At 59.8% G+C, this 15,907-nt stretch overlaps 1 protein-coding gene across 7 annotated transcripts in view; it reads left to right on the top strand.

The window, feature by feature from the left end:
- The window catches only part of FOXP4 (forkhead box P4), a 50,678-nt gene extending 39,347 nt beyond the window's left edge, over positions 1–11,331 (top strand). For 5 of the 7 annotated variants that reach the window (XM_046640194.1, XM_046640192.1, XM_046640191.1 and 2 more), the window contains 10 exons: positions 218–322; positions 1,080–1,167; positions 2,222–2,305; positions 2,408–2,615; positions 2,694–2,770; positions 3,608–3,709; positions 7,227–7,348; positions 8,904–8,970; positions 9,495–9,664; positions 10,134–11,331. In XM_046640194.1, the coding sequence (XP_046496150.1) occupies positions 218–322; positions 1,080–1,167; positions 2,222–2,305; positions 2,408–2,615; positions 2,694–2,770; positions 3,608–3,709; positions 7,227–7,348; positions 8,904–8,970; positions 9,495–9,664; positions 10,134–10,284 (1,174 nt within the window). In that variant the 3' untranslated portion in view covers positions 10,285–11,331. The remainder of the gene's footprint in view (positions 1–217; positions 323–1,079; positions 1,168–2,221; positions 2,306–2,407; positions 2,616–2,693; positions 2,771–3,607; positions 3,710–7,226; positions 7,349–8,903; positions 8,971–9,494; positions 9,665–10,133) is intronic. The other 2 variants (XM_046640190.1, XM_046640189.1) reach the window with 1 other exon arrangement.
- Positions 11,332–15,907: the final 4,576 nt, after the last annotated feature.

The following is a 15,907-nucleotide window of genomic DNA, read 5'->3' as shown; positions in this document are numbered from 1 at the left end:
GGCACACCTGGACCCCGAGGAGGGCAGCTGTGGTGGGGGTTGGAGCTAGGGGACCTGGAAGTTTACCCCTCTCCCAGGGCACGCACACTGTGCCCAGCCTCTGGAAAACCCATATTAGGGACAGAAACATCACCAGCAGGGGAGCTGGGGCTGAGCTGGACCCACGGCTGCTACAGTCTTCAGGGTCCCTGACCACTACCTCTTTCTGCCCTCCTAGCTCCTCCCACGAGGAGACGCCCGGCTCCCACCCCCTCTACGGACACGGAGAGTGCAAGTGGCCTGGCTGTGAGACCCTGTGTGAAGACCTGGGCCAGTTTATCAAGTAGGTGTCCCCTCTACTCTCCTTTTCGCCCATCCCTCCCTCCTCCCCCGTGGCAGCCTTTCCACAGAGCCCCCTCACCCCTCAGCCTGGGCCCAACTTGCCCCTTCAGCCACCACCTACCTGCCATCCTCCCCCAAAGAGGGGCCTAGTTCCTTCCCTGCCTCCATCAACTCCCCCATCACTCCCACCCCCTCCCCAGTCTCTATTCCCCGGCCCCGCAGGCTGCCCACCCGGCCCCAGGCTGCTGGAGCCCAGCAGGGTAGGGGTGTGAGGAGGAGAGGACTCCCCCACCGCCCTCCCCAACCTCCCCCAGACTCAGCCCCAGAGAGTGACGGCCTGGTGACGGCCGAAGGCCGGTGGACAGGCAGGGCCGGAGGCGGACAGGCGGCTGGCAGCGGGCGGCCAGCTGCCATGGCGGTGCCAGGCTCTGTCACTGACTGATTAACTCCACTGTCTCCCAGACCCTGGCAGCATCAGGGTCAAACAAATTGTTTTCACGCTTCGTCAGAGGTTTACTTAATCAGTTCATTTGCAATTAGATCTCTCTGTAGCGGGGATTTTAGCAAAGACATCAAAGGAGGCTGACGAGAAAGTGGCTTCCTCCATCGCCCCGTTTTTTTTCCACCTCTTTCCCTCCTTTGTATCTTGGTCTGTCTGCTCTGCAGGCCGTGGGCGGGATTAGAGGATGGGATGGGAGGGTGGTGACAGCAGGAAAACCAGGCCCGACTTTCTCTTCTCTGCCCTCCTCCCTCTGAAGACACCTCAACACGGAGCACGCCCTGGACGACCGCAGCACGGCCCAGTGCCGTGTGCAAATGCAGGTGGTGCAGCAGCTGGAGATCCAGGTGCGGGCAGGGCCGCGGGGGAGGGGTGGCAGGCTCTGGCCCCACCCACAGGCTGCCTCTCCAGGAGGGGTTAGGAGGTCCCACGGAAGGGTCGTCTTAAATTTCTAGGTCCTAATTACCATGGTCAGGAGGTATGGGCAGGAGGTACAGGCAGCTGGATTGTGAGGGAAGCTGAGGTTAGGGGTGTCTGCTGGGAGACTCATACTAATAAAAACAACAAAAATAATGTTAATTGCTACCATTGAGCACTTTGTGCTGTACTGACTACTTGACCCCTGTAACTCAAGGGATCCTCTTAAACAACCGTATATGGTGGATACTACTATTATCCCTATTCTGTAGATACAGAAAACAGAGGCACAGAGAGGTGAAGTAGCCTGCCTCCGATCATACAGCTCGCGGGTGGCAGGGCCGGGATTAGAACCTGGAGGCAGTCTGGCCTCCCAGTCTGAGCTCTATAGCACGACACACTCAGGAGGCTGCTCAGGACAGTCCACAGGCAGCCAGTCAACTCTTGCCCATTTCCCTCTGGCCCCGAGCAGACGCCCTGCAGGGAGAGGGTAGACATGAAAGCTCTAATGAATTTATGAATGGGGCGAATGCGTCATCTGTCCTGTGCTCCATTCAGCATGTGAGGACCCTCTCGGGCATGAGTGCCCCTGAACTTGGGTGTTGTTCTGCCATAGCTTCTGCCCTTGCTGGGGAGAAGAGGCGTGCATTCTTGGGAAGGAGGCCCCGACTTACAGCTGCTGTGATGAGCCTGGGACACTCAGTCGGGAGGAGAAGCAGGGAGGGCTTCACGGAGTAGGCAGCCCCCAGGGCCTGGCCTTGAGGGTCAGGGTGAGGAGTCAGAGGGGCAGAGGAGAGCGGAGGCCTTCCAGGAGCAGGGGCCAGAGAGAGGGAGCCGGGGTGCCGAGGCAGAGAGGCGAGTGGTGGTGGGAATAGGGGCTTTCGGGGGAGTCTGGTGGGGAGAGGTGGGATGTAGAGGAGGAAGAGGACCCGGCTGCCTCCGAGACAGGTGCAAAGGCCCTGCTCACCTTCCACCTCTCCACAGCTCGCCAAGGAGAGCGAGCGGCTGCAGGCCATGATGGCCCATCTGCACATGCGGCCCTCCGAGCCCAAGCCCTTCAGCCAGCCGGTGAGTGACTCCCCTGCCCATGGCCCTCCCCAAACCCCTCTACAGCCCCCCGGGGACCCCCACCCTCTGGTGCTGGTCTCAGCGCCTCCCCGTTGCTCACAGCTGAACCGGGTCCCCGGCTCCTCCTCATTCTCCAAGGTGACCGTCTCCGCAGCAGACTCGTTCCCAGATGGTCTCGTGCACCCCCCCACCTCGGCCGCGGCCCCCGTCACCCCCCTACGGCCCCCTGGCCTCAGCTCTGCGTCCCTGCACAGCGGGGGCCCCACCCGCAGGAGGAGCAGCGACAAGTTCTGCTCCCCCATCTCCTCAGGTAAGGGCCGAGGGGAGGGGCGTTTTCCCTAAGCTGGGCCCCCCAGCGGCTGCCTCATCCTCCGCCTGTCTCCCCCAGAGCTGGCCCAGAATCACGAGTTCTACAAGAACGCCGACGTCAGGCCACCCTTCACCTATGCCTCCCTCATCCGCCAGGTGAGCGGGAAGGGGACAGACTGCCTCCCCTGCCCCTGCGCAGCCCTCCGGAGGGTCCCGGGCAGAGGAGACCACCTGCCCCCTCACATCTGTCCTTTCCTCCTCGGCTGCACAGTCTCTCACACACAGGCGCGGCTGGGCACACGAACGGGTCTCTGGGGGCACACAGTATTTTTGCTACTCAACACCCACTGTGTCATTCATTCGCTCATTTCCACGTACACACTCCCGTGAGCCTATTTTCTGACAGACTTATGGTCACTCTTCGTCTGCCTCCTCCCCTCCCTCTCACACATGCACACACACACCTCTCCTCCCTTCTCATGTCCTCAGTGCTCACGTAATAGTCACACTCACACATGAACATACATTTACACATATGTCCTCTCGCTCTGATCTCCGCACACAGGGACACACCCTCACACGTATTCTCATACACACACACACCCATCCATCTCATGCTTAGGGTGCCCTTTGCCAGAATCAGGATCAATTCCGTCAGCCCCACCCCTGGACATCTCGCTCCTGAGAATACTCCTTTCGTTCCCACTCCAGGGCAGGGGCGCTGGGAGCCATTTTCACTCCACAAGAAATGTGTGTGCCCCTCACACAAGTGTGTAGGTTCCCTTTGGCCTCTGGCTGGGCTGTGAGCAGCCTGCCCCTCAGGGACCAGCGAGCACCCACCAGTGCTCTTGTCCACACGCTTCGGAGCAGGTCTCCTCTGCTCTCAGGGTGACGTAGGGGCCAGGTGGAGGACAGATCCTAGGGGAGAGAACACAGGCCTGTGACCCTTCGAGGCCCAAACTAAGGGTCCCTTGGCATCTTCCTTGCCCACAGGCCATTCTGGAAACCCCCGACAGGCAGCTGACCCTGAATGAGATCTATAACTGGTTCACCAGGATGTTCGCCTATTTCCGGAGAAACACGGCCACCTGGAAGGTGAGGCGTGCCCTTTCCTCCTTGCCCAGGGCCCCAGCCACCCTTGGACATCTCTACATCCTGTCGAAACCAGGGCTGCCTAATAATTAGTCCCCTTGAAGAGCCGGTTCTACAGAAATGTCCCCACCAGGGTCCAGGCTGGGTAGTGGGGCCCTCCACCCCAACTCAGCAGGGGCCTGGAATGTGCTCTGACTGCCTCTTAATGACACCTTCCTTCCAGCCTTGTGCTGCCTTCTTTCTGGGAAGAAACCCTCCTCCTCTCAGAAGTGCTCTTTCATGGGCCCCAAAGACTCCAGCCCCATGAAGTATGGCCTCAAGGTGTTGGTATGCCTGAGCCTGGTGGGGAGGCTTGGCTCACATTCACGAGAGACCCTAAGGGTCCAGCCAGGTAGCTTGGCTAAAGGCGCATGTTCTGAAGCCCAGGGTGGGAATAGGGGTTGCGCAGGCCCAGACACGCGCATGGACCAGGGCCCGTGGGCAATACACTGGGTCACAAACACAGGCACTCACACATTGTCCCTGGCTCTGCCATCGGTGGCAAGAAGATAATTGTCTTCATCCAATTAGTCATTTCAACATCTTCAGCCATAAGAGTTTTCCTGGGGGACCAGAGACAGGCAAGGGAGGGACCCTAGAAAAATGGAATAGGGAGATGTGGGCTGGGGCACTAAGCCATTTGTTTTTCTGTAGGCAAGATGGGGTGTGTGTACCTGTGTGTGTATCTGTCTGTCTGTCTGATGGGTGAGAATATTAGGGTCTGTGCAGCAGGGCCGGAGAGAAATATCTAAATTGGGAGAGAGTAGGAGGAAGGGGAAGGGAGTGTTGGCACCCTGTGGGCAAAGTTAGACGCCAGGGAAGGCACCCCTGTCTCAGAACCTTAATTGGATCTCTGGCTCTTGAGTCCCCCTGCTGGCCAATGCAGGAACTGCAGGTTACAGGCCACCTCCCCTCCTCCCCCCAGGTTGCAACAAGTGCCCCTGGGGAACTCGCAGCAGTGCCCGGGACTGGGTGGGGTCTGCACAGGGCCCAGCCTTCTCTACTCCGGGGGTGTGTAAGTGCAGCAGGAGGTGCTGCTCCATGACCCTCCGTCTCCCCATGCCCCATTCCCAAAGCTTGGGAAAGAGGCTGCCAGGCTGAGACAGCAGCTCGGATTGGCTGTGAGTGATGTCATTTCCCGCCAACCACAGTCCTGCCCTCTCTTCTAGCCGGCAGGGCCTCCTTGGGACCACCTGGTCCTGTCTCCAACCTCCAAGCCCATTCGGATACCAGGTTTCATAAATGACAGCATCCCGTCCAAGCCCAAAGGGTCATCACGACCAGTGTCTGATGTTTACGTTAATGCTGCAGCTTCCTCCTCTGCCTTTAGGGTGACGTGTAGACAGTGTAGAGCCTGTCTTCTGTAAAACAGCCTCCTTCTTGGGGGCAGGGGCCACTCACCTCCTCTCCTCCTTTCCTGTTCTCTGTACCACCCCTCCTGCAATTTCTCTCCTTCCTGGAGGACGGGGAAGCTGGTTGGGGTGACTTGCTTAAACCTCTCAATGACCATCATGAAGCTGCTTCTCCCGTAGGCCAACCCCCTGGCCTTCCATACCACCTTCGACTGGTTGCCCAGCCTGGGTCATCTCAGTAGTGCGTCTCTCCCTCCCTAGTCCTCACTCCATCTCCCCTCACCTGGTCCAGGTCCCAACAGGAAGCTGGCTGAGTGACTGAGTAGGTGACCTTCCCAGTTAGTGGGGCTCTCCTGCTGCTTCCACCACTTAGGGCACTGCCTGTGCCCTCCTCGTGGTACAGCAGAATCCATCTCAGCTTGAGGTCCACTTTGACCTTCAGGATTTTGGCAGCCAAGCTTCATTCATGTGACTTGGGAGATGCCCCCTGGCCACACCCAGCTGTCTTTCCCTTCCACCTCAACTTCCCACCCATTTGTCTGCCCTTGGAGGTCCCACCTCATCTTCTCCTCAACTATTTCAACTTCCCTCCCTCTTCCTTCGCCCTTTCTGGCCCCTATCCTGAGATGCTGTCCACTTGAGACCAGGGCAGAAGGGTCGGGAGCCAGTGTGGGCCAGGCCAGCTGCTGCTCATCTGGCGACGGTGCTGCCATCTGCCAAGCTGATGGTCCTCGCCGGCCCTCCCCCGTGTCCATCCCTCCCAGGGCCCATGTTGTGGGCCCATCCTTTTGTTTACGCAGCCCCTGCCAGACCCCTTAAATTGCCGTTAATGTTTCAGCGTAACGAATTAGTCTCTCATCACGAATCAGGCTTCGAAATGAGGGAAAAAAGCCCCGGTGAGGCCATCCTCGGAAATTGGGGTCATTCTCATTTGCAAAGCGGAGGATCGGAGCCCCGTAATGCGGGCAAATTTATTCCGAGGCAGGAGCCCCGGCGTGATTAGGCCCTTTGTAATTATCGCTCCAAGAGATTCCACTCCAGCCGCCCGCCTCCCTCGTGGATTAGCGAGCGAGTCGGAAAAATACACAGGATTTAATTAGAGGCAAATTAAAATTGGTAATGAAATCGGGCCAGTTGCAAGTGGCAAGAGTTGGAAGGGAGAGAGGGAGAGGGGATCTCCAGGGGCACGGGCTGCCCGCCCTGCCTGCTTTCTTCCCCGTTTAGAAATGTAAAGAGGAGACAAGGATGGGGACAAGGGGGAGGCTTAGGGAGGACAGGTACCAGGGACAGGGCCAGGCACGGCTGAGGGCAGGCTGACAGGAGAGTGCAGGGACAGGACTGAGGGACCTGGCGGGAGGGTAGTGGGTGGATTGGGGCCCTCGCCCAGGCTCCCGGGGGGAATTGGGCCAAGCACCCCCGCCCTCACCAGAGTGTCCTACAAACCAGATGACCTCAATTCCTGAAGCTATCCTGCCAGGAGGAGGTGGGAGCGACAAGGTGACTTTTCCTCTTTTCTCTCTTCTTCCTGCCTTACAGCGGCTAAGCCCACACTCTCCTTTCGCCCAGTTCATTTATTTCAACAAGTATGTATTAGGCCTCGACTGTACACCTCGTGCTCTCAATAAGCTGTCTGTTCTGAGCCACAGCTCAGAGTCACGACGCCCACACTGCTGGGGTCGAGGAAGGTCGTGGTAAGGGTCTGAGCTATTGAACGGAGAGTCTGTGGGCACCAGAGACAGGTGTCCCAGGCTCCAGGTGCCGGGGCTGAGGGATGTCGTGCCGATCAGGAGCCCCAGGTCACAGCTACCTGTATCTGATTAATGATGAGGGGAAAACAAATTATGGCTACGTAGATACCATTTAGTTGGTAGACCGAGTTTCCCAAGGCATGGCAGGGAGCAGGGGAGCGGAGAATAACTGGGCTGTCGGTGGTAAAGACGCTGGGAGCCCCTGGCTCCAGGGGCAGGTGGGGGCCCGCCACCCCCTCTGGCTGTGTCTCCTCCCTGCTCGTCCCTTCGTCCCTGGACTGGGGAAGGTGGGACGAGGGGGCACATGAGGACTTTCCTATGCGTGCTCACCCGAGCGGAGGAGGAGGGCTGAGCACCTGCCCCTCGTCCCTGTGCCCCCAGAACGCCGTGCGCCACAACCTCAGCCTGCACAAGTGCTTCGTGCGCGTGGAGAACGTCAAGGGTGCCGTGTGGACCGTGGACGAGCGGGAGTATCAGAAGCGGAGACCGCCAAAGATGACCGGGTGCGTGGGCCCAGACCTGGGCAGGGGCAGCCACCCGTGTGGCGTGGGCCGGGGCCGCCCCGTGCCTCTCCGGGGGCTGTGCACCAAATCCTTCCCACTTTGGGGTGGGGCCACAAGACAAGGGGAGGAGGAGCCCGGGGAAGACAGGAATGTGGAAGTGACAGATGATTAGAAAGAAGACATTTATTTCTGTCTTGTTCTGTTCTTCTGACTGAGGGAAGGAGCCGAGGGGGACCTGGCACCAGAGGGAGATAGCAGCCCAAGGCATCCATGGCTAGAGCTGGGACATAGGCAAGTGCCAGCCAATGTGGCCATTGGTCAGGGAGCTGCCATCCTCGGAGCCACTCTCCCCCATCTTATCACAGGAGGAGCCAACCTCTGAGATCCCCAGGCTCTCTTCTTCATTTTTCAGGGAGAGGAGGCCCAGAGAGGGCAAGGGGCTAGAGGGAGGTCACACAGCAGATCATGGCAGAGGGGGTTCTCCGACCTCCTATCTTTTGTGTTCTGCTCTACCACACAGCATTTTCAGTGGAAACTGAGGAACCAGGGAGGAGGGGGCAACCTCTTCTCCTCACTTCCCTGCCAGTCCAGAGGCCTTCTTCCCCACCCCACCCCAAGACATCCCCCACACAGGCCACCCTCTGGCCTGTGCCTCTTGAGCCAGAGGCCCATGGGGAGGAGAGCAAGGTCTGAAGCAAGCTAGAGGCATAGCTCTGTGGGTGCCTGTTCCCCTCAAGATTCCCTCTCCCCCAATAAGAGCCTCCCCATGCCCAGGCAGTTGTGGGGGCTGGGCAGGCTAGAGCCTGGGAAGGGGAAGAAAAGCTGTCCCCTTCTGAGTGCCCCCACGTGCCAGTCACAACGCTTGGTATCTTCATGTCTCATTACCAACCTGGCATCAGAGGACGTGGTTCTAGAATCAGAAAACCTGGCTGCAAGTTACATTTCTACTTCTCACCAGCTGTTTGTCCTTGGGCCAGTTCCTTAACCTCTCTGAGGCGCTCTGTAAACTGGGGGTCCTCACTGTGGAAGAGGGACAGCCCTTGAGCCATTGCTTTTCCTGACCCAACCCCTGAACACCTTCCTGTGCAGAAAAGCCTCTGGTGTGGAGCGTGTGGGGACAGGCTGAGCACACGGCTTATTAGATGTCCCCAAATTCAGGAGGGCCCAGTGTGGATTTTACAGATATGGGACTGTAGATGCTCTAGCTTGGACCTTGCTGAACACTGGAAAATCTAGACTGAAGAGAAAAAAGGCTAGAGTAGCAGGATGTGAAGACACACACGGGAGGGATCCCCGTTCCCACTTACCTGCTCTGAGAGGCGGGACAGTTCCAGAGTCCCTGAGAGCCCCAGCGCCTCCCCCGGGAAGGCGGCTGTCGGTCCCTGCTGGGCCAGGTCAGCTCAGGGTTGAATAAGATGGGGCACACACAGGGGCCAACCCCACTCCGGCCCCCCAGGAGAGGGGACAGCCCCTGGGCCGGAGCAGGCCCTCAGTCAAGGTCCAGGTGTGTGCGAGGAGGACGTGGGTGAGCGAACCGAACATCCTCTCTCCCCAGGAGCCCCACCCTCGTGAAGAACATGATCTCGGGCCTCAGTTACGGAGCACTTAATGCCAGCTACCAGGTGACCGGGCCCCGCCAGAGTCCACCCGCCCCCTCTGCCTCCTGCCCCTCCATCTCCCTCCAGCACACACACGGGCCTGTAGAAGAGACCCCCCCCCCCCCCCCCGCAGAAGGCCCATCTGTCAGAGGAGGGGACAGTGGGAAGGAGTGTGAAGAGCACTCCGGGGGGGCAAACCCCAACCCTCTGCTGACCCCGCCTCGGGGCCCGGCCCCCACCTCTCCTGACAAAGCTGGGTTCGGGCGGGACGGGACGGGGCGGAGAGCAGGGAGGTGGGCATAACCAGTGGGGTCCCTTCCCCAGCTTGTCAATCTGGGGGTCCTCTGTCTCCCAGGTTCCCAGGAAAGCAGGTAGGGTCAGAGCTCTGGCCTTGTAGGGGGAGCTGTGTTCGGAAGGTTGAGCCTGGGCTGGGGGGCTGCCGAGAGAGACCTGCCAGCGGCCGGCACAGACACACACAAGGCTCTCTAGGGAGTAGGGAAGCCCCTGACGGGTGGAGCCCACTGACGGGGCCAACCCTGTGCCTCCAGGCTGCTCTGGCCGAGAGCAGCTTCCCTCTCCTCAACAGCCCTGGCATACTGAACCCCAGCTCAGCCAGCAGCCTCCTGCCCCTCAGCCATGACGACGTGGGCGCCCCCGTGGAGCCGCTGCCCAGCAACGGCAGCAGCAGCCCCCCTCGCCTCTCCCCACCCCAGTACAGGTGAGCACACAGCAGGGACCCCACCCGCCCTGGTGCCCCATCAGGAAGTTGGGATCTTCCCACTGTGAGTGGCGTCCCCATCTCACCAATCTCCGCCACCTCTTCCCAGGACAAGTGGCCTCTCTCCCTTCCCATTGGTCCTCCCCTCCTCTCTCCCTTCTCTCTCCTTTCTTATTCTCTTCTCTCTCCCTTTGTTTTACTTCCCTCCTTCCCCTCCTTCCTCCATTCTGGCCTCCCCTTCTCTCTCTCCTTCTCAGCCAAAGGCAATCTCGTCCATCCCAGCGTCCCCTTTCCCTTGGAGAGAGCCCTGGGGGACATCAGACCTAAGGCATCAGGCCTCAGTGGCTCAGGGATAGTGGGATCCTGGGGAGGTGAGCTGTGGACACCCCACTGTGCCCCCAAATTCTAGATGTGTTTGCGGGGGCAGAGGAAAGCCCCTGGGGTGCCCACAGGATCCCTTCTGTCGCAGCCACCAGGTGCAGGTCAAAGAGGAGCCTGCGGAGGCGGAGGAAGACAGGCGGCCCGGTCCCCCACTGGGGCCCCCCAACCCCAGCACCTCGGGGCCTCCGGAAGACAGGGACCTGGAGGAAGAGCTGCCACCGGGAGAGGAACTGTCCTAAGGGCCTCCAGGGGCAGGCAGGGCAGGGGTGAGACCCCTCCCTTCCGGAACCCAGGCCCCACCCACCCCCAGTCCACAGCCCCGCCCAAACCTCAAGGCACTTCCAGGACTCAGATGGGGGGCTGGGCCAGCAGCACCGCTGTGACCTGAGTGACAGACGCTCGGGGGGCAGGGACTGCCCCGCTCCCGAGGGGACACAGAACCCCTGGTCTGGGACCAGCAGAGGACACGGAGGGCCCAGACCCCTCCTCAGACCCTCCCCTATATCTGAATACCGCCTCCCCGCAACCACCAGCAGCAGCAGGGCCCTCCTCCCCCACCAGCTGTCCCCTACGAGGCCCCTCAGCGCCATGGAGACCCGCAGGCGGGGCTAAGCCACCCCTCTCAGACCCAGGGCCCCTCGCACCTGGCTCCTGGCTCCGGCAGTGATTTCTGGCCAGAGGCCCACCCCCCCCACCGCTTCCCTCGTTCGTGCTCCCGCCGTCTTCTCCGTACTGTGAAGAAATAGCTCTCCACCCCGCCCGGGCCGGGATGGGGCAACTGAGGTTTCAGACCGGCCCTGGGAGAAGCCAGCCCCCTCGGCTGTGCCCCTTCAAAAAGCCACAGCTGGGGCGGGACAAGTCCCTTGACGGGGTCCCTGCCAGGCTCCAGCCCCTCCCCCCGACCTGAGCCAGACCCAGGCTGACCTGGGCCCTCAGCCCGTGTGCTGGGTGCTACTCCGCGGCGCCCACACCAGGGAGCCCAGGAAGAGGCCCGGCGCGGCCGCCTCCCTATGGACGGCTGTGCCAGGTGGACTCTGGACGTGGAGCCGCTGATGGGAGCCCAGGTGCCCTTGAGGCTGGGGTTGGGGCCAGAGGTGGCACCGGCTGGGGGAAGCACCCTGCCTCTGTCACCCGGAAAAGCCAGACTAAAAGGAGGCTGAGGGGCAGGTGGGATTAATACCGTGGCTGCTGTGACCTAACGGTCACCCTGCCCCCAGCCTACAGGTCCCCCATTGCAGTCTTCCCTCACCCTCGCTCAGCACCCCTGTCCCCAGTTAAACGGATGACCAAAGACCTTTCTTATGCCGGAAGCAAAAACCAAAACTTTTTGTTGGCTTTTTCCTTTGTCACCTCCCTGGCCCACTCCTCCTGCCCCCTCCCCTGCCCCAGGCTGGAACCCTCCCTCCACTTAAGTTATTGTTTAAAACCAAAGTTTACAGTGTCTGTTGGTGGCCAAGACCCTCTCCCTCCACCCTTCCTCCACCCCACCCTGAGGACCCTGGGACTCAGGAGAGGCTGGGGGCCCTGCTCACCCCCCTCTGCTCCTGCCCAGCCAGGGGGAAGGAAAGAGGGCAGAGAGGAGGAGGTGGGCAGCCCTCGGCACCCCGCGGGCAGGGGGCACAGGAGCCCGGTTCCCACCTGGGGGCTCTCCAGACCCCCGTCTAGGACCAAGTCCCCCATCACGCTGGGAGTGTGGATTCCAGCAGAGGAGCTGGAAAAAAAGTGAGACTCTCCACAGACCCCCTATGGGGGACCCCACCTTAAGGCCAAGGACCGGGAGTGTTGGATGCTCAGGACACCCCAGGCCCCTTTGCTGAGAAGACTCCTTGGACTATTTCCCAAGAAACCCCCACATACACCCCTTCACAGCCACCCCTCCCGCGAGGCGGGGGGCCCTCCGCCCCCTCCCCTGTGTACCCCCCACCTGTGTTCCGTTTGACCAGCACAGAAATATTAAACGTCCTCTATTCACCGGGCCCTGCGTGTGTCACCAAGGTGAGGGAGGGCCAGGGCGTTAACGTGGAAAGACTGCTCTGAGGGCAGGCGGTGCCAGCTGGACGTGGGGCTCCTGTGGGGACATTCTCTTCAAGAGCCTGAGTGCGAGGGTGTAGGCTTTTACCCCTGACACTGGCCAGGCTCCAGGTTTACAACAGGGCCTTTGGTCCTCCACGCCCCTCCTGTCCCCCTCTTCCGCTCATCATGGCATTCTCTGGGATTTTATTTCAAACGCGGTCTCTCCTATTTTCTTCCAAGGTCACAGCTCCTTGCCCCACTTCCTTCACAGTTTGGAAGCCGGGTTCCTGCCAGAGCGTTTTCAGCAGGTGGTCGATTCGTCCTGGGATGGGAAGGACCCCTGCTGTAGGGCCACTGCCTGGGAGCCGTCCCCCGGCGTGCCCGGGGCCCTTCTGGGCGCATCACCCATGTCTTCGTGGGGGCTGCCTGGATAGGCGCGTGTGTGTGTGTGCGCGTGTGGGGGGTGGCATCGAGATGCGTGTGGTGGGGCTGTCGGCTCATGCACGCCCATGTGTGCGGTGTCACAGTACGGGTGGGCTCGGGATCGGAAAAGGGGTTCTTCTAACTGCAAAGGGCACCCTGGACAGTTGGGGGAGGGAAGGAAAGGAGGAGGAGGTCCAAGTTGTGAAGCCAAAGGTGGGTCCTGACACCTCCCTTAGCGCCCCCTCAAGTCCCCAATCCCCACTCACCACCCCTCCCCACCAGGGGCGCCCCCTGCCTTCTCAGACCCAAGTGCCCATTACCAGGGTTATCTACCGGTTCCCTTCTTCTGACACCGTGGTCACTTTTCAGACACGCTCCTCGAGAGTCGGGGTCCCCGGGCCTCTGTCCTGGGGCAGAGCCCAGGAAGGAGTGTGTGTACTTGGGGGGAAGTATGGAGACAACAGCAGAACTGGAAACAGTCACCTTTCCCACAAATCCCCAAATGGCTGGAACTTTCCAGAAGGCAAACTTGGGATGGAAGTGGGGCAGGCAAAAGGGGGTAGGATCCAGAGATTGAGTCTTTGTCTCAGGCCTGTCTTGTCCTCTCCCACGCCTTTCGACCATCAGCTGTTTCCTTCTGTCTCGCTTTCTGTCTCACCCGGTCCACGCCACCTCCACCCCCTAATCCTCTGGACACCGGCGTGGAGCCTGGGGTGAACTCCCTGTCCCTCCATGGAGAGGGCCAGGCCAGGGGAGCTGAGCCTGGGGTCTCAGAGTCGCCCCCTCCGCCCGCCGTCCGGCCCCCCCAGACACTGTGTCAAGCAGCACTGCCGCGTGTTGTACTCTGCCCTCCCCACCCTCCGCAGAGGCCACCTGGGTCCTGTGCGGTAGAAGTAGCATGTGATCCCTGTGGACAAGGGCACTGTCTACAGTGCAATCAATTACCCGTGACTTCACCGCTTCCCCTCCCCCTTCTCCCCTTCTGGACCCACCAGCCCAATAGAAAGCCCCCTGAGAATCCAGAGTGTTGGCTGCCAAGCTCCCAGCTCCTCCTGCTCCACCGACAGAAGATCTGTTCCACAGGCTGACCTCAGGGGCATCCTTTCCACACCAGGGACTCTAAAGGGACAAGGCTACGCCCAGCCTCACTGTGAGGACGGTCCTTCCAGTAGTCTAACTTCAGTTTTTCCTGCTTCCACCAGAGTCTTCTTTTTTATTCCCTCCCCAAAGGGATATGGCAAGTGTCTGGTTAGTGCATTTGGACGTGGGGAGAAGATCTTAGGTGTTGGCAGGAGGTCTTGCAACATCAGAAACAGAAGGTTGCTGTGGATCTCCGTCTTCTGAGTGGGCTTACAGACTCAATAATTAATTTTCTGAATGATCTGACAGATCCCACAAGGGTCAGCCCCCTGCTGCGTTATTACCTTCTAAATAAGAGCCAACTCTGCCATGCCCCCCAATCGTGCTTTGCTGTCAGGAAGTTCTGCATGCTGTCTAGCCTCTCTCCTTCCTGCTGTTATCTGCAGCTACTGGGGGCAGGTTCGCTCTGGCTGGCAGCTTGTCCTGGTCTTGGCATTTCTGCCCTGATGGGGCGAGGGAAGCTCTCTTCAAAACCTGTTCTCCGGCTGGCCAAAAAAAGGGATGCTCCAAGCCGGGCATTTTGAGGATGGGAAGGTAGCGCTCTGGGGTCGGCATTGGGCAGAAGTCCCCCCCTCCCTGTCAGAAAGCTCTTCCCTCCTCCCACCATTGACCGGCCACCCTTGCCCAGGGTCTTTTGCCAATGGCCAGCAGAGGGCGCTTTAGACAAAGCGGACTTTCTGCTCCTCCTCTGGACAAACTTAACCATGGGAGGAGGATGGGGGCAGGGGATGGACGACCGCCCTAGACCCCATCTCCGGAGAGTAGCCGCCAGCTAAGACCAGAAAAGGTTCTTTCTGCCATTGGGGGGCTTTCAAGACCCTCCAACCTGTGAGCTGTGAAGCATCCTGAACAGAAACAGGAGAAGGCAAGAGAGAGAAGAGCAATCTAGGGGAGCCTAGTACCCCAGCCCAACAAGGGGCTCAACAGAGAGTTTTACTGGTAATAATCATCACACTTAATGAGCTCTTATTACCTCCCAGACACTGTTCTAGAAGCCTTCTATTTCCTGTAATCCTCACAACAACCCTGAGTTAGGTGCTGTTATTCTCCCCATCTACGGATGAGGAACTGAGGTCAGGGAGTCAGCGGTTAACAGAGGAAGCGTGAAGAATGAGGAGCCTGCGCTTAGAGTGGGGAAGAGGGGCTGAGTGGCGTAGTCTTAGCTTTCTAGCAACACTAAATACTTTGGTTTCTCCCCTCACCCTTTCTTGGAGACTCCCAGTGGGGAAACTGAGGTACAGAGGGCCTCAGAGCGAGGCATTAGGCACTGGCTCCCCCAGCTGCTGTTCTTCTCCAGGCAGAATGAGGTCAGCTGGGGCTTGGGAGAGTCTGAGGGACAGTGAAGCGGAGGAAGAAGGCTGAAACACCCTACAAAACCATCAAATGGGGGCCTCCTGCTGGAGCAGGGCGTCAGCGGTGAGCACAAAGCGGCCCTTGTCTGAGGCGGGGAGCTCACACACACACACACACACACATGCCAGCATACACCTGGCCTGTGCGCAGACACGGGCACACACACGTGCCGCCACTCCGATGTGTTTATGCCAAGAGGTCCCTTCTGCCTTGAAAGCCTGCGATTTGCCTGTGGACACCCAGGGCACCACCCAGGCCCGGGTCCCCTCCACACCTGCAGGCTGCCTCCACCTCAGGAGCAAAAGTTTAGAAAAACAGCCCCTCCCGAGAAGGTGGGCATGGTGGCAGCCAGGGCTGAAAGGCCCTCTGTCCTGGCCAGGAGGGGCCAGGGACGGGGCGCGGGGAGGGGTCTGGCCACCTTTGGAAGATGGGCTGAGTTAGCGGGGCCGTGCAGAGAGGCCTGGGCACACCGAGCCCTCTGGAGCCTCTGGTCCTGACTGGAAGGCTCCCACCCCAACCCTGGAACTCAGACTGTCTACACCAGGCCACTCCTGCGCGCAGGCGTGGGGGACGGCAGAGCAGCACGGGGCAGGCCTCTGCTCTCAGAGAGCCGCTGCTCGGGCTGGGAAACTGCTGGGATGGGCTGGGTGCTGCTTCAAGGGAGTCAACTCAGGCCCGGCGGGAGGCAGCCCGGGGAGGGTACAAATCCTGCCTCTGCTACTTATGAGCTCTGCAGCCTTGGGAAAGTTTCTTGATCTCTCTGGGGTTTGACTTCCTGGTCTGTAGAATGGGGGGGTGGTGCAATCATCATGGGCTTGTTGAGATTAAGGACAAAGCATAAAAAAAGGTGTCTGGAGAATATTAGGCCCATGACACATAATAGGTGTTCATAAAATGCAGTCCTGGATGCCAGTTGGGGTCAGCGGGACTGGA

The sequence above is a fragment of the Equus quagga genome, chromosome 15 (genome assembly GCF_021613505.1).
Source record: "Equus quagga isolate Etosha38 chromosome 15, UCLA_HA_Equagga_1.0, whole genome shotgun sequence".
NCBI classification, from domain to species: Eukaryota; Metazoa; Chordata; class Mammalia; order Perissodactyla; family Equidae; genus Equus; species Equus quagga.
This window is presented reverse-complemented; position numbering and strand designations above follow the sequence as displayed.